Source organism: Callospermophilus lateralis, chromosome 17 (genome assembly GCF_048772815.1).
Source record: "Callospermophilus lateralis isolate mCalLat2 chromosome 17, mCalLat2.hap1, whole genome shotgun sequence".
Taxonomy (NCBI): Eukaryota; Metazoa; Chordata; class Mammalia; order Rodentia; family Sciuridae; genus Callospermophilus; species Callospermophilus lateralis.
The window spans coordinates 36172256-36190544 of record NC_135321.1 but is presented as its reverse complement, the minus strand read 5'-3'; the positions used below and the strand labels follow the sequence as shown (position 1 = coordinate 36190544).

General features: G+C 37.2%; 1 protein-coding gene across 13 annotated transcripts in view; it reads left to right on the top strand.

The window, feature by feature from the left end:
• Window positions 1-18289, top strand: part of Dtna (dystrobrevin alpha) — a 349876-nt gene that overhangs the window by 267263 nt on the left and 64324 nt on the right. For all 13 annotated transcript variants that reach the window (XM_076837170.2, XM_076837171.2, XM_076837178.2 and 10 more), the window contains exons 7-10: window positions 5748-5902; window positions 8578-8683; window positions 10711-10877; window positions 13208-13332. In XM_076837170.2, the coding sequence (XP_076693285.1) occupies window positions 5748-5902; window positions 8578-8683; window positions 10711-10877; window positions 13208-13332 (553 nt within the window). The remainder of the gene's footprint in view (window positions 1-5747; window positions 5903-8577; window positions 8684-10710; window positions 10878-13207; window positions 13333-18289) is intronic.

Sequence of the window (18289 nt, the reverse complement as noted above, 5' to 3'; positions counted from 1 at the left end):
CAGAGTCAGAAAGCCCGGGAGGCCTTGCCTACTCACTTTGTGTCACAATTGGCCATTTATACTGAGGAATCTTGAGAAATATTTTCAAGTAATTATCCAATGTCATGGTAATAGGTACCCGAATAAAAGGGTCCCCTATTAAAATAAGTGTAAAGAAAGTTGATAAACCAGTTTCCTGAACTTTAGAACCTCTCCAAGCCCAGGTTAATCTTGTGCCCTAGGTGCTTCCCATCTTCCCACTCAGCATTCCTTTTTCTTAGATTTCACCCCTCTCCTGCAGGAGAGGGGAGCCTAGAGTCTCACCACACTCTACCCAGTCTTTGTGTCTCATTGCCCATGGCAGCATCTCAGACCAATTCCTAAACCAGTTGCTATAAGAGGAACAGCCTGACCAGGACAGTCACAATCAATCCACTTTCACTTCCTGGGCCGGGAAATGCTACTCCGTTCTCTTAGCCCAGGAAAACAAATTTGGTGCCAATAAAGATGAAAGAAATGGTTGTTAGGCAAGCAGCTTACAGTGTCAGCACAGTTGTGAAGCACAAGCTGGTTTTGAGCAGATCTGTAATAATTCCCAGAAGCCCTGTTGTTCTCTTCAAACCCAGACTTTAGAGTAACTGCTCTAGTGCTTTCTCCACATCCCATCCCATCACTCTCCAGAAAGCAAAGCAGGTTTGCTACCTAGGGGCTCAAGTTAGTCCTTCTGAGGACAACAAAGGAAGCAGAGGCTTGAGTCCCACTGGAGACAGACTAAGCTCTGCAGTTTGGAAACAAGTCCCACCATGTCACAAACTATGTAGAAAAACAGATAGTATGACCACCATTTATCATGTTCCCCTCTTTGAGATCAGTAGGCCAAAATCAGTCTCATGTATCCCCTCTTCAAATAGGTAATCCCAGGAAGACAGTTTGGGTGGGTTCCAGGTAACTTGTTTGAAAGCAATTTGACCCAAAACAATTTAAGTAGAAGCAGTTTGGTTGGAAGAATCTCTCCAAAACGTTAGTCAAAAAAGAAAAATCCTCAGTCACCCATATTTCCAGGTTAAATGATGATAATTGATTGAAGGAGCGAATGTGGGCAAATCCACCCACAAACAGCCATGGCTGCTTCTTGGTAAGTGGGATGATGGGTATTTCCTGTAGTCTCTGGCTGGCTTTCATTTCAACAACAAAGCACACAAGGTCATGATTTTCTGCATGACTTTTGTAATAAGAAAAAAAAGTAAAATGAAAGGATATGGAATGTTTCAGGCTTTGAAGGTTTTGTTTTCCTTTTTTGTAAATTTTTCTAATTCGCTTTAAGCCAATGGGCCAGCTGTGCTTGTTTGGCGATTTTTCTATTTCTGTGCGTAGGGATGAAGGATATTTAGTTTGTTCCAACTAGCCCCTTTTGTTGGAGAGCATAGAGCCAGAATAATTGGCTGAAAATAAATTAGGAATTAGAAAAAGAGAGAGAGAGAGAGAGAAACCCAGAAAAATTAAAGCTGATTTTTAAAAATGTTCTTAAATGCATTAAAAAAAGACAACAACTCTGTGTTATGTCATGATTTCTAATATGCAGAGCCATCAACTGAGATTTCAGGGTGTTCACTGTGTAACTCCAGGGGATATCATTGATCCAACCTAGGAAATAAAAAAGGGTGCCCCCCTGCAGCTGTGTGACATGGCACCCTAAACATCAACTGACCTAATACACTCCTTTTCTGTTAAATTGTTCCACACCTGATTGTAATCTACTGTTTTAATGGGTTCTTCTGCTTCAGAGTTCCTGGACAGTCAGTCCTAAGGATCTTAAGGAGTTCTAAATCCACTGCTGTAAGCCTGGGATGTCATGTGCTCATCTATTGCTTCTGAGGAGTCCTTGCTTTCTTTAGTTGAAAGACTAGCATCATGGCAAACACTTTGTATTTACTGAGTGTCATTGAACTGATTGATCTGCCTCCACAAATACATTCAAGGCAGTGTTTCTAACTCATTGGCTGCTTGAACTACAGTATCTCCCTCAGCATCCTCTGGACATAACAGAGCTTTCAAAGCTTTTCATGTAATGCCACACATCCCACCGCACCCTTGTATGCACCCCAGGCCCTGCCACAGGGCCTCCTCAAAGATCCATACTTGCTCTCCTCTTTGTGCCTGCACTGCAGCCCTGATCCTGTTTCCTAAAGCCCATTCCATCATCTGTGCCGGACTAACCCCTAACTAGCCTTTACAGTAGGCCCTGACCTAATCCTTTCTCTGAGAACCTTCTCGCCCAGCTCCTGTTCTATCCATTCATGCTACTTTTCCAGTATTCACAACATGAGGTTATAATACAGGATGTTCTAAGATGCATCCTGAAAGCGCTTCTCTGTCACCCTCTATACACGGAGGTCTCCCAGAGGGAAAGAACTCTATTCTGACCTTATTGTATATTCACTGCTTAGCACAGTTTCACATGCTTAGTATGTGCTAGGTTGGTTATAGTTGAATGAGTAAGTCAGTGACTGCAAATTCTTTTAAGTATCTATCCTTGTTAGGTGCTACAGGAAATACAACGGTAGTTTAGAATGTGATTTGGAACCTTATTGAATATCCTAGTGGGGAGGCAAAACCTAAATATATGAAGTCAATGGCAAAATGATACCATATGAAATTAATAATAAAAATGGTTAAAATATATGTGGAAAGCATCATTTTGAGTGCTTTATTTACTTTTACTAATTTACTCCTTGAAATAATCCTGTCATCAACATACGTATATATATATATATATATATATATATATATATATATATATATATATATATATATATATATTGGACATTTTACCTAAGCCAAAAACTAAAGTACAAATGCATATCATTTTTGGTATCATTCTTAGAGTACCCTCAATTCTTTATTAAAACCTGAGTGGCCATTAACAGCCACTTCCAATTAATCCCATTGGCCTAGCACTAGTTAATCTATTGCTTGCAGACACAAACGAGGTTAATTAGTTTTCAAGTATGTGGAAGGTCATCATTGGTACTCCTGCTTTTGCTCTAGTTAGAGATGTTTCCCAAATTTTTTCAGCAGGTGACTTGAAAAGCCTAGTGTTCCCTGGAAAATCAGAGCCTGGAAGAACATCAGTGTGACCCCATTATAACCAACCACCCTGCCCCCAAACAAGATGGCAGCTCTCATGAGAAAGCCAATTTACTTTTCCAGGGATTATTTCCTCCCTTTTGACCAGAATTCTCCAACTGCCATATTTGGAATTACACAACAGTTTTTGCAGCTAGCAACTCCCTTTCTTATTTGTTTTTTGACTAATTTAATGGACTGTGAGATGAAATTCACTATGTAAGCAACGTTATGTGGTAAATGAGAACGGCATTGTTTTTTGTTCAGATAGAATTTCTTTTTTAAAAAATTGAAAAATAAAACTGTATGTTTTGATAATGTACAACGTGTTTTGGTGTTTAAATACATTATCAAGTGGTTACATATAACCAGTTAACATATGCATAATTTCACATAGTTATTTTTGTGGTGAGAAAACTTAATGTCTATTCTCTTTGCATTTTTCAAAACTACCATATATTGTCATTAACTGTAGTCACCATGCTGCCCAATAAATCTCTTGAGTTTATTTCTCTTATCTAACTGTAACCATGTTTCCTTTGACCAGCATCTCCCTACTTTACCTTCCCCTCTAACCCTCCAAACCTCTGGTAACCATAGTTCTACTCTCTACTTTCATGAGGTCAACTTGTTTAGACTCCACATACAATGAATAAGACCATGCCTGTCTTATTTCACCCAACATAATGTCTTCCAAATTCCTTCATGTTCTTGCAAAATGTCAGAATTTCCTTTATTTTGTGGATGAACAGTATTCCTCTGAATATATATCACATTTTCTGTAATCATTCATCTTTTGATGGGTACTTGAGTTGGTTCCATGTCTTAACTATTATGAATAGAGCTGCAATAAACCCAGGAGTGCAGATATCACGTCAGTATGACTTCATTCCCTTCAGATATATATGCAGTAGTGGGATTACTGGATCACATGGTAGTTCTACCTTTAACTTTTCACATTGCCTCTATACTGCTTTCCATAATAGCCATACTAATTTCTATTCCAACCCACTGTTTATAAGGGTTCCCTTTTCTCCAAATTCTCTTCAATGCCTGGATTTTTGTTGTTGTTGTTGTTTGTTTGTTTGTTATTTTGGTACTGGGGATTGAACCCAGGAGCACTTAACCACTGAGCCACATCTCCAGCCCTTTTAAGTTTTTGTTTTGTTTTGTTTTGTTTTTTAATGTTGTGATAGGGTCTTGCTAAATTGCTTAGGGTCTCACTAAATTGCAATCCTCCTGTCTCAGCCTCCCAAATTGCTGAGATTACAGGCATGCCTGGCTTTTTTGGATTTTTGGTAATAGCCATTCTTACTAGAGTGAGGTGAAATTGTGATTTTGTTTTGCATTTCCATGATAATTAGTGATACTGAACATTTTTTTATATAACTGTTGTACATGGTATGTCTTCTTTTGGGAAATATCTACTTGTGGTTTTTGTTTGTTTGTTTGTTTTGTTTTTGCCTATTTTCTAATCAGGCTATTTGTTTTCTCACTATTGTGTTGTTGATTTTCTCATTTTGGATATTAATCCCAGATAGAATTTCTATAGTCTCATAATTAATAGACTATTTGAAATATGGTAGAAATAATTTATAGCTGGAATATTCAAAGAAAATGAGAGTCAATTCACATGCTTAAAACATAATTCAATAAAACTCCATAATATGCTTAATACCTGATTGCAGTATAAAAGCAATGTCCTCAGATTACATTTGGACCTGGAAAAATTAAACCCAAAATGAACAGAAATTAACACACTGGACTTAGGGCAATTTATCCCAGCAGCTGTGCTAGACTAGTGACAATTATGTTAACATGATGATAAACTAATAGCAAATCCTTCTGCCCTATTGTTTTCTAAAGAGGAATTCTAAAGCACCTTGGGAAATTATGCCATTAATATTCATTAAGTGGACCCAGTGGTAGAAGCTGAAGATCAAAATTTCAGTGAAGCCAGAGGCACTTTGGAGAATAATCCAAGACCCTGACTTTTACCTCATTGATCATCTGCAAGGCTTTCTCCTCACTACATGAGCCAAAAGACTCTTCTGTGTAAATCAAAACGCCTTCCACCCAGAACCCTATGATTTATAGGACGTTTTCTGCTTTTGTGGGAAATTAATCAAGTGTTTTTATTATATCTTTATCCCTATTACATCTTTTATTTTTCAGATATCTTAGACCAAAACCCAAAAGTTTTGGTGATAACATAGATGAGGAAATTGCTAACTAGATAAATACATAGATACACACATACACTCTAACTGTGTAGTAAAATTCTCATTGTGCACTTCAAATGAAGTCATCCCATTCTTATACATACAAAAATTACCCCATCAGGTCATACATGAGTCAGTAACTGACTTCTAAACAAAATGTGATGGTCTCTGTCTTATTAAAATACATTAATTTTACACAAATAACCAGTTAATGTTATGTCTCAGAATCATCTATGAAAAGACACCAGAGAAAACACCATTCCAGGAATATTTCTGCATAAAAATCAGCTTTGTACTATTCTTTCATAAAAATAATGTATATTCTGGCACAGTTTAGTTATTTGCAGCAGATATGTTGACCAGAACAGTAGAGAATATTCATGTGATGAATAAATATCTCCATCCTTTCCCTTCCATCAGATATTTTCTCAATGATTTCTGACTCCAGTGGAGTGATGGTTTATGGACGGTACGACCAATTCCTCCGGGAAGTTCTCAAGCTACCCACAGCAGTTTTTGAAGGCCCTTCATTTGGTTACACAGAACAATCAGCTAGATCCTGTTTCTCCCAACAGGTAACATTTTTAAGAAAATGTCTCTCAAATAGCTGTTATTCTCCATCTGTATGTGGTTCCCAGTCACAGGTGCATAGACAATCTTTCCTCATGACAATATGGGGGAGGGGGGTGTTTCCTCCAGCATCTGACAAATGACCTCTGAGCCAGTAACAAACCTACCACACCTGGACTATAACAAAAGCTGGTGTTCACTGATTGTGAGACAGGTGCCATGTTAAGTTCTAATTTAATTTAATAAGTTCTAATCTAATTTAATCCTTACAACAACCCTAGACTCTCAGTATCATTGTTATTATCACTACACTTTTGAAATGGCTAAACTGTCGTTCATCCCCACATGTGACACATCTGACCCAGCACCAGACTTTCCTAATGTTCAGCAAAGGAGAGTAGAAAGGAGTTGCCTCACGTCTTGCAATGTGACCAGAGCAGCCCAAAGTATGACGGACAGGTGCCTAAGTCTTCCATAAGATGACACACTTAGAGTTCCGAATGATGTGCTTTAACTGAACATGGCACAAAGGAAGCTGCTTAAGTTTGAGATCCTTCCATACTTACACCTCTCTGATCATAGGGAAAGACTACATGCAGCACAGTGATGGTGTATAAATCCATAAATTGAAGGTTTGCTTATAATCTTTTAAAAATCCAGACTAATTAGTTATTCCCTCCAAATTTATTACATGCTAAAAAGAATTATATGTGATGTTTCCATGCGCCAAAATATACATAAAATCAGTACATAGCAGCCTCTGGAAAACTTCATTGAATGTCCAGATAGCAAATATCATCATTCTGTGTACCTGGTGACCTGAGAGGTCAAAGCTGCATAGGCATCCCTCAGAATCATGAATTTAGGTGGACCCATAAACGCATCCATAGTGGTAGGAAAGAAGACATGTTCACCACACTGAATGCTAACTCTGCTCCTGTGTCACCCCACTTGGAAGTCCTCTTTGGCCCTCCCCATATCCTTGTGCCCCATACCCAGGCAGGCTTATGTGCTCCTATGAATTCATTTCTGCTTCCCTCTGCCCCCAAAGACTGAATGTCCTTCTTTCAATAATTTCCCTTTGGAGTCCTTATCCTCCTCTCCAACTGTATTTTGGTGCCCATAATCCAGCCTCCCTCTAGCCTCCCTTCTTCCTACCCTTCCCAGCCTCCAGTGGTCACTATCACACTCTTTTCTTCTCTAAGATCAACTTTTTAGCTACCACATGTGTGAAAACATTCAGTGTTTGTCTTTCTGGTCCTAGATTTTTTTATTATTATTAAAAGGAACTGTATACTCAAAGAGAATTATATGATATCCCTATGCTAAGAATTACTTTTAAATATCCTATAGGTTTTCCCATTTTGACATCATTTATATATTCTTAGTGATGAGAAATTGATACATGTCAAAATAATAACAGTTTTGGAAACTTCTAGGAGTAATTGTTAGCCAATGTGGTGAATGATTAAAATTAGTAAGATCCTTTGAAGTACAATATGAGGTAACCCAAATTAAAAATAAAAAGATCATCTTATTTTTGTCTTAATATTTGTATAACAGTTGAAAAGATAAAAGTCCCAAAATGTTGGAAATGCTTCATTAAAAAAGTCCATGCTGGGCTGGGGCTGGGGCTCAGTGGTAGAGCACTTGCCTAGCACATGTGAGGCCCTGGGTTCAATCCTCAGCACCACATAAAAATAAATAAATAGAATAAAGATATTGTGAAAAAAAAATTTTTAAAAAGTCCAAGCCCAGTGATAGTTTTGAAAGAGAATATTCCTTTTAGACATATAAATTCTAGTAGCTTTTAAAAAATACTTTACACAATATATATTTTAATCGTAATACTGATATCAACATTATTGAAAGCTTACACTATTTAATATCATGAGGAAAAACTAAATTATAAATTTCCACTGATAATAAAAAAATTAATGGGTCCCAAAACATTTGTTTAGTGAACTACAAGGACTAGCATAAGCTGTATGCCTTAAAATGACATTATATCTCTTTGGGAACTGATTTATTACTTTAAAATATGAAAGTTTGAAAGAAGTATATAGATATGACACGTTCCTTTTCTAGCAGAAAAGACCTGGGTGAGGAGACAGAGGAGACTGAATTGGAAGGAAAGCTATAGAGAGAGAAGAAATGAGAAGTTTTTAAAATTTAGAACATTACTCCTCACAGAATCCCCTCCTGATCTTACATAACAGAGCCATTCACCATAACCACTAAATATTGAGTACTTAAGCAAGTTGAGGGAGCTGGGAGGGAAGCCGTTTGCAAATGTAGAAGACTGATGTGGGAATCAGAGTGTGCTATGATGCGCTATTGAATATAATTCTGTGGAGAGTTTCAATTCTTTGTCTTTCCTTGTCATATATGAAATTGAGGTTGTTTTTTTTTCTCTTAATGATGTTGGTGATAAAAGTCTTTTATCACCAGCATCATCCAGTGGTGGAGTTAATCCAGTTTCGTGTATATTCAGGTGCATGAAGCAATCAATGTCTTCATTTCTGAACTAGTTCAATAATACGTTTGGCAAGTGCTATTTCTTCATAAATCAGAGCCTCATTGATGGATTATGTCTTTATTTCCAGTGATATTTACATAGCAGGTAAGTTAAAATTATTCTCTGTTCTAAATTTTTGTGATTTTTTTTTTTTTTATGCAGAAAAAAGTCACGTTAAATGGTTTCTTGGACACGCTCATGTCAGATCCTCCCCCTCAGTGTCTGGTCTGGTTGCCTCTCCTGCATCGACTGGCAAATGTAGAAAATGGTGAGCAGTTACTGCTGAGCCAAGGCGGTTTTTAAAATTATTGAAATTAGATCATCAACTGTGCAGTTATTAAGCCCAAGAACTAATTCATCTCCTTGATCAATAAAGCCTTGTAGGACCAAGGCAAAATGAGAACTGTCAGTTCTAAAAACTCATTAAATCTCATCATGCACCTCTCTGTTGTGTTCAATAGAAGAGCCTCAATAAGGAATGTGACATTTTCTAGTATGTTTTTGAGATGTGAATTTCCAGTTTTGCATAAGTGGCACTATTTCTCCCAAGACAGTCAGCCAGGAATAGATGGTAGAGATGGCAAAAAATAAAAAAAAAAAAATAAGTGGTAGCACCTTGCAAATCTTTAATCATATGCTCCAAATTGTAATCTTTCAAAAATTATACTTACATTAACGGTGAGAGTAATGAAATTTCCATAGCATTTTTAAGAACAAAAAGGAAGTATTTCTAGAATGAAAGTATTTCCTTTTAGTATATACAAATTAAAATATGAAATATAATATAGGACCAGAGCTAAAGAAGTTTAAACACTGAAGAGTTTAGTACTTCCCTCTAATCTTTAGGTGTTCTTATTTATTGTTTAATTGAACTTTGAAATTTCTCCAGACTTGAATAAAACATAATTTATCCTATGTCTCTTACTAGAATCTCAGTCTCTATTTATTCCTTTAGTAGATATTAGGGCTAAAGATGGTTTCATTTTTAAATTCTCAATCAGAATTTGGGGCATCTGATTTCATTAGTCTCTTAGTTAAAAATTATGAATTTATCCTGTAGCCCATGGGCAAAATTGGAGGATGAATTTACTAGTCTCTTTGTGATTACTAACAATCAGATTTTTAACATGCTTTTATTTATATGCAGAAGTAAAGAGGAATTGAGGCTCATATTATGATGCAAGATGAGCTTAGTCACTGTTTGAAGCTGCAGGACTAGTCATTTTCCAGTCCTAAAGCTATGATTTCATTTCTGCCCTCTCACTATTTCCTGTTGCAGGAGATCAGTTTTTTAGGCACTTGTCCTAGTACAATTGTCTGAGATGGAAGTCCCCCTCCTTGTCTTTCTTTCCCAGAGTCAGGAAAGGAACTTAAGACCTTGTTTAGAAGACAGTGCACCCAGAACTGGTTAGATCTTTGTATCCACGCTGCTTTTATCTTCATTTGTTCTTATGTGCATTGTTTTTCCTGGCTGGTTAGCCAGAGAATACTTTACCAAACACAAGAACAGTTGTGCTGTTGTTTTAGCATCTTTAGCTCAGTGTGTGTAGGCAATTAAATGGATTTGATGATCTTTTGTTAGTTTCAAATCTAAAATATTTTACCTTTCCTACTTGACAATTCTAATTTCGTGCCAAAGAAAGAGAAGTGTCTCTTGAACTCTCTGAAGTAGAACTACATTCAGATAATTTACACATCTTTGGGGGGTCCTCTCCACCTGCCTCAGAGAAGAAGAAATATGTTAGATGAAGCCATTGTCACTCTTAAATAAGCCCACTAGCCACTCCACTTTTTTAGAAGTAACTCAAATCTCTCATCCCCTTTTCCTACTCCTTCCCCATTTCCCTTTCTTTTTCTTTTTTGCTCTCTACCCCCTGGACAGTCAACTGTGTCCATCCATTCTGCTTCTGAATCTTCAGTGAGCTGTGCCCGTCTCCAGGAGACAGAGAGCTGTTTGAGGGAAAAGCCAGCCAGTTTGAGTAATTTATATTCTTATAGTGTAAGAGATGGAAGCAGAAAGAGCAAATGGCGTTACAGAGATTTGTGTTGCTAAAAGGACATCTATTCTCTATCCCATTTTAATCGCCCCCCGCCCCCCCACACACACACATGCATGGAAAGGGTAGTAAGATTCCAAGAGTAAACTCAATGTTTCCCTGAGCCAAACAGACTATCCTCTGGAATCACAACACACAACAAATGCAATTCCATTCAGACTGTTCTTATTCTCGTTCATACTGTTGTTTTCTTGTGTTTTTTCTTCATTTACCCCCCCACCCCCACCCTACCCCCCAGTCTTCCATCCGGTTGAATGTTCCTACTGCCACAGTGAGAGTATGATGGGATTTCGCTACCGATGCCAACAGTGTCACAATTACCAACTCTGTCAGGACTGCTTCTGGAGGGGGCATGCTGGTGGTTCCCATAGCAACCAGCACCAAATGAAAGAGTACACGTCATGGGTAAGGCAAGGTCCCCACACCGTGGGGTGTGTGCAAGTGTTGCGTGGAATGAAAGGGAGCATCAAGGATGCGGACAGAGTTTAGGGGCAGGCTGAACTTCCACTCCTGTTCTAACATTCCCGCCCACTTCCCCTCTCTCTTGCTTACTGGGATTTCTTACTCATTCTGTCTGAACCCAGTGTAGCATCCTAAGACTTAAATAGAGGGAGATTCAAATCATGTTGCTTCTTGGAATATAGACAATTCGTTACTGATTTAAATAACAACTGAACAGCAAGCGTCTTCTGGAAAACAGTCTTATTTTCACAGTAAGTTAAGAGTTTTTCCAAATTTTATTTTGTTTTGTTTTTGCGGAAAATACTGGAAAATTGTGTTAGTTTCACTTTTCTTAGATCCCTGAGTTCTTTTGAGTGCATGAACAGAATACTAAGTGAAAAAAGTATGAGTGTTTGGGCTTAATGTTATTTCATTTTGGTTTTGCTTTTATTTTTGTTTTCCTTTTCCCAGAGAGTGTGGAGGAGAAACTGTGGTTACATTAGCAAGTCAACATTTTATGAATAGTGTGAGTGACCAGCTTGGAAAAGGTCACATGTGAGTGTCCATGTGATGATGTATTCTCAGGAGCATAGCTGGGTCTATGGGAGGAATTTGGCTCACTCATTGTGTCTGCTAATGGTTTGCACTTTTATTACCTCTATCTCAGTTCAACTCAAAGTTGTAGCAGTGTTGCTCTTGTAACATATACCACCAGCCCTGCCAGCCTCTCTTAAAGTAGCTCTGTCACAAGAAAATGCATAGCTGTATGAAATTTCTATATGTAAGTGCATTTCAATTCCATCTATATAGTCTTTACTTAAAGGGTAACTTGCTATTCTTTTTTTAAAAAAAATCTTCTGAACATGCATCTTAAATGAGAATGTTCCTTCTAGAAATTACTATAGGGAACTGATATTCAGTGTAATTTCTCAGTTCATCATCTGTCCTATTCTGACTGCAAGTTCTTCACTAAGGCAAAGTACGTGAGAGCTTCCTGCCAGGTCACAGGCCATCCCTCAATATGGCTCAGATCACATACTGAGGATAGATATGTGAACATGGATCATAAACTACAATTCAGTACAGAAGATAGAAGCAAACACTTTCTATTTTGTTATGATCAACATATTACCAGTTTCCAAACTTCTATTCCAGATTCTACAGGGTTATGTTTGAAGACTAATCATTTTTTAGTGGTTTTTATGTAAATGCTGAAGCTACATAGGGAGCCTCTTTCCTAAATACGGTAGACTCTAAAATTGTATAACAGGATGCCATGTACAAAGTTGGATCCAAATGTACAAGAGAACAAAGTGCTCAGGACTTATGAGTGAAGCTCTGTTTCTGCTAGTAACTTAAGAGTCCCAAGAATCACATCTCCCAATAGAGCAGGACTTCTCAACAATGCTTTAAACAATAAGGGCAAAAGACACTTTATTATATTAATAATTATGAACTCCACATGTAAAAGGAAGTGCCAAAATTATAAATGACTCCTCACAAAAAGGGAAAATTTGGTTAGGGATTTATTATATGGATACAATATTCTATCTTACAAAACTACATTATGTTTATAATTTTGATGGTGTCACATTAAGAAAAAGATTCCATTCCTTCAAATGAAAAAGGCTACACAGTGCTCTGGGAAGAACATGAATTTTAAACTTGAGAGACACAGATTGAAGTTCCACTTCTACTTCTAAGTGGATGTGTTGAGCCACGCTGGGAACATCCGGCACCTAGATTTCCGCAACACCTCGCTCATCTCCTTTATTCCAATCCTTCTGTTCTTCAGTGGAAACAATCCTTTGAAAGTGAGGTATCATCCTGTAACCCCTATAAAGTCTTCATCACCTCCCTTTGCCCAAGAGACAAAGACAGTGTCTGCCTCCTGCTTTCCTTTCCACCATGAGCTCTGTTCCTCTTCCTCTTGCCTTTCTAGTTGCTTATTCCTCCATCTGGAATTATCTTCCCAGTCCCCTGAGTTTTTGTCGGAAAGACTCCCGCTGACTCATCAATTCCATCTAATTGAGGTGGCCCATACTCAGTAACTGCTTCCATTTATCACAACATTTGCTGGCACTGAGCAGCAGGAGTTAGGTACCTGGTGGCTGTTTGCAGCAAGCTAGTCAGAGCTTCCTGACTTTGAGCACTCAAAAAGGATTTCTAACACACAAATGAATGAATGAATGAATGACTAACAAATGAAGGGCTATTACAAAAAGCAAATCACCTGATAAAATGTTACAATCATGGTTAGTTGTTATCACTTCTCCCTTTCTTCTCCTTTCCAGAAATCACCTGCAAAGAAGCTAACCAATGCATTAAGCAAGTCCCTGAGCTGCGCTTCCAGCCGTGAACCTTTGCACCCCATGTTTCCGGATCAGCCTGAGAAGCCACTCAACTTGGCTCACATTGTGTGAGTATCTTCTCCCCCGACCCCGACTCCAGATTAAGGTGAAAATCATCTTACTTCACTGACACCTGTCTGAAGCCATACAGAAGCAATTTCATATCAGTTGTAAGAATCCAAGTTTTAAAATTTATTCTTAAAAAAACAAAGGAAACAAAGTAATAGGTTTTCCTGGTTGACCTCTACAGTTCTTCTGCCTGACTGTAAAGTAGGTAACACTAACATAATTCTCCTTGAGATGGAAAACATTCAAAAGCTTAATTTTAAAATATAAATGTTAGTGGGTTTTTCACAATTGGAAGTTAATGCTCAAGGGAATTACCATGGTTTTAAAAAATTTAAGCATATGATACTTTAATAGCAAATGCACTTTGAGTCCCAAATCTAAAATCCCTTTGTTTCATTTCTCTGCACAGCTAGTCACCTTAAAATTAGCCAGCAAATCTAAAAATTGTGGGGTTTTTTAAAATTCCAAGCTACATAATTTTAGAAAATTCATGATCTATGCATGAGAAGGTTGAATGGGGGAACTGGTGGGAGTCCTCATAAGAACACTCTACCCCCACCCAAATAGATAAATTCTCCAAAGTATTTGGAGTTTCTGGGCAGAAAGGTTGGCCAGTGGATGTGCAGCCACCATTGCAGCCATCTCCCAAAGCCTCAGGCCCTGGGGCCTCTCTGAGGTTTGGACAGCCACCACAGGAAGGGGCTCAGGGAAAAGAGAATGAGTGCTTCTTCCTTGCTGTGAACTTGGGCTCAAAAGAAAAATTTTCCTTGTCTGCTTCTCTGTACAATTAGGAATTGTGTAGTCACAGGCGTCTCTGGATAGATGGTTCCTCCTCCTTATGGGTTACCTTTTGTTAAGTGGGAACTGCCACATCACAAGGTCTGTTTTTACATGTTGACATCAGCAGGCAGGATCCTGGACCTAACAGTATAGGAATTGACTGATGCAAAGTTCACGCTCTGGGCAGGCCAAACATGAGCTGTAAGAGGCACTAGGGGGGATAAGACCCTTATGAAAGCAGTAACTCTTTCCTCTGATGGGCCCAAGCAAATACATCGACTTCTTTGTGCTATATTGCATTTATGAGCTTTGTATAAATACTGCAGGACTTTGTGCTGTTTGCTCCTGAGCGTGCTTTGAGGGATCACTGACCCCAGCAATACACAAAGAACAGAGTCTCCTGTTTCTCTGGCAACACACTGGTCTGAACCAAGCATCCAGAAAACTAATATAAACCAAAATGGAAAACGTTGGCCAACTTATTTATGGAAATTATTCTCCTAAAAATATTCTAGGAGTAAATAAATCTGGGGAATTTCCCTCTTGGAGAAATCTGCTTCATAGGAGCTATTCCTATTAAGGTCTCAACTTTTCTTCCTATAGTCAAGGAGAGACATCACCAAGTTGCTAATGAAGAAACATAACACAGAGAGCAAGTCCATGCTGTGAGTTCTGCCCAGAGCCACTTTCTACCAGCCCAGGAGGACAGACCAGCCTTCATGGGCACAAAGGCGATAGAGTATGGGTGTGAGTCACTTGGATCTAAGAACTTTGCAGGAGAATAGAATGAGGATGCTACTGCTCAGTTCTAGATAGAATTAGAAAGTGAGCCACCATGAAATGAAAGTCACTTTCAGTGTGCCTTTACCCACCTCACACACAGTGCTTAGGGTTGGTGTGCATGTATGTGTGAGTGTGTGTGTCTCTGTGTGTTAATTGACTGAGTAAAAAATTTTTAATTTTAATTTATAGGGACAATATAATTTGATGTGTTATTTGCTGCATTAACTAGAGGAAATATCTACACAATAAGTACTTTATTTTATGTGTTTACTTATTCTTGGTGCTGGGGATTGAATCTAGGACCTTAAATATGCTAAGCACATGCTCTGCCCTATAATGGGTTCTTGGTCGGAGTTCCAGGGAGAAATTTCAAAATCCCTTTAAAATTCTATACAAAGTATGCCTTTTTCTGATAAAACTTCCATATATTTAACCAGATTCCTGAAAGTTTTTGAATCAAAATACTGATCTACACTCACTGATAAAATACTTTTTCCAAATTCATCTTATTTTTAAAATGCAAATTATATGAGGCATTTAATTATTAAAATAGTATATAAGAAATTCTGGATACAGAAAGTCCAGTTTATATTAGAATTTTTTTTTTGTATTTTTTAGCTATAGAAATCTCCCCCATATTTGTTTCATTAGTCAAATGCTATATAATGAATAGATATGCATACCTTTTCAGGGGTGATGATATTCTAAGACTTCTAATTTTAAACATGCTGCTCATTTAGCTATTCTAAATCAACACAAGTACATACGGTCATTTAAATGACAAAATAAATGGCATATCTTTCATCTTTTACAAAGAATATTACCTTGATCTTCCATAATCAGCATGTATTGAGAAGTTAATGAACATTCACAATCCTTTCAACTTATTATAGATGTAATTTTGATACACTTGACAAAAATATTTGACTCTCCATAGCATGTCCTTTTAGCATAAGCCATTGTACCACGTCTAGAGAGTGAAAATAAGTGAATGAACCCTTGAAGAAATCAAATACATCAATACTCACACACCCCCACTTAATTCTCTTATTGCTCCCCAATATGGCTTAAAGCATAAAGGTCTTAAGCTGAGGGAATATTACCCTAGCACAAGGATATGTATAGTGAACTTTATTGTTTGTGTCTCTAGCAAAGAGCACCCTGACAGTGTGATCCCTAACCTTTTCCAAATAGTTTATTAATCAGTTTGTCATTTGTGGCACAAACCATATCTTTGTCATGCATTGAACACATGTTCATGTAAGTTCACAAGAGTATCCCAGCCTATATAACTTACACACATACAGAAGCTAAGAGACAAAGGTAAGAAGGAAGCAGTGGGCACTGACAATATTGATGAGCATACTCTGTCATGCACTGGGTGACCTGGGATTGGGACTCTGAACATTACAGCATAACTAAGAACACAAAGCATTTTTTCTTTGTTATTATAAAAAAGTGTATTCATTGTGTCAATTAGTGCAAATTCTTCAAAGATACTACTTAGAAAAAAAATCACATGATGCAGATGTTCATGCAAAGGACAAATGCATGTCCCTTGGCGACAATGAAGTATACTTAATGTTCTGAAGCTCACGAATATGGAATTTAATGCTGAGCATTATACAGTCTTCTTAAATGCATACTTCTTGGCTGTGATTGTGTTAAAAAAATGGCACTAGTTTTCTAATATGTATATCCAGTCTTAAGAAGTAAAAAGTTCTAGATATAAATTAGACAAAAATACATGACTTATACTTGATCAATACATATATAAATAAATTAGAAAACATTTTCATTATTTAAGACTCTGGTTTGAACTTAAAGTGTAAAAAATTGGAAAAAAAGAAGCCTAAGATAGAGTAAAATGAGACCAAATCAATAGAACTTTTAAACAGGTTGTGATCCTGCTATCTCACACACATTTGCATATGGAGATGAATCATGTAACACAAAAAATGCCATGACCTTACTATAGCCAAGGGATTTTATACACATGCAGTAAAGAGGTGTTGCCAACCATGAATTAGTCCCTAAATAGAAACGAGCAGGTGGTGGCATTTTGGTTTTTGGCATTTGTTCTTATCTATTGTATTGCTCGTAAATGTTGCCATGATTAACAGTCTCTGTTCTGTTCGATTTTTTTTTGCTGCCAAAAGTGATACTTGGTAAGTAGTTCAATAGTCTCCTGTGTACTTATAAAGATTTAGAATCATAATTATAAATGGTCATGAGACACAAAACAAGTAAGCATCATGAGGCTAGTTTAAACTTATTCTGCCTTGAGCTGAACTCTGAGTTTAAAAAAAAAAAAGGATGCCAATTTTATAAAAATGTCTTCTGCAAAGATCTTATCCAGAAGAGAGGAAAAAAAAACACTTTATACTATTCCTTATGACTTTCTCCATTTTGTGGAACTGTTTTGTCTTCATGAGAGTCAATATGTGTAACATTCCCAATGTGACCTATTTATTGGATTAAGGCAACTTGCCATTTGGCTATGGAGGAAATAGGAACTTCATTCCTTCTGAAAGCCATCATTTGGTGCCAAAGTTGGCCATTCTGTGTTCCAAGTGCAACATTTTGATAGTGAACCTTAAAAATGAAGCCATTTACTAAGAAATCTCAATTTCAGCTTTGCAATGAGCAGGTTCAATAGAGTAAATTTACTGAGCTAGTTAAAAAGCATTCCAGATCCACTTGTTTTCTCAATTTCTGCAAATAGAACAAGATAGGAGCATTTTTTAAAAACAGACAAAAGAGAACCAGAAATGAGAAGTCACTTTTATTTTATTTTCAATTCTTTGCAAAGCTACAATGAAGATGTTCCATTCTGTTTAGTGTTTTAAAATCAAATGTACCTAAATTCATAATTACAGAGGAAATTTGAATAAAATTAGCATCCTGATTATAAAGTGTTTGGCTCAAGAAAGAATTAGTTAAATCATCCTCATGTTGCTCACTTATGACAAGATACACCCTAGACAGGTAATGTAAAACATTAAGATCACTTTCAGAACTTAAGTTAATGTAACCAGAGTAGATTAAATAGTGAATCTGCTATTTTGACCTCATCCAATAAATAATGTGTCTTATAACACCATTTAGCACCATCTACCAGGAAAACATGTCAAAGAATTGTTGCATATAATACTGACATTTTATACCTATGGGGTGTCATGTCCATTTCAATAAATACATTGGGATAGACAAGTCTGTTTTCCCCAGGATCTCATCGTTGTAAAATCCCAAATTAACTCTGGTTCTCTAAAAATTAAACTATTTACAAATTTGGCTTTTAACCAAGCCAACATAAACTGAGTTGATCCCCTGGGCTACTGTAAATACTGCCTCATCTTCAAGAAATTCTATACTGTCAAATTCAAATATGGA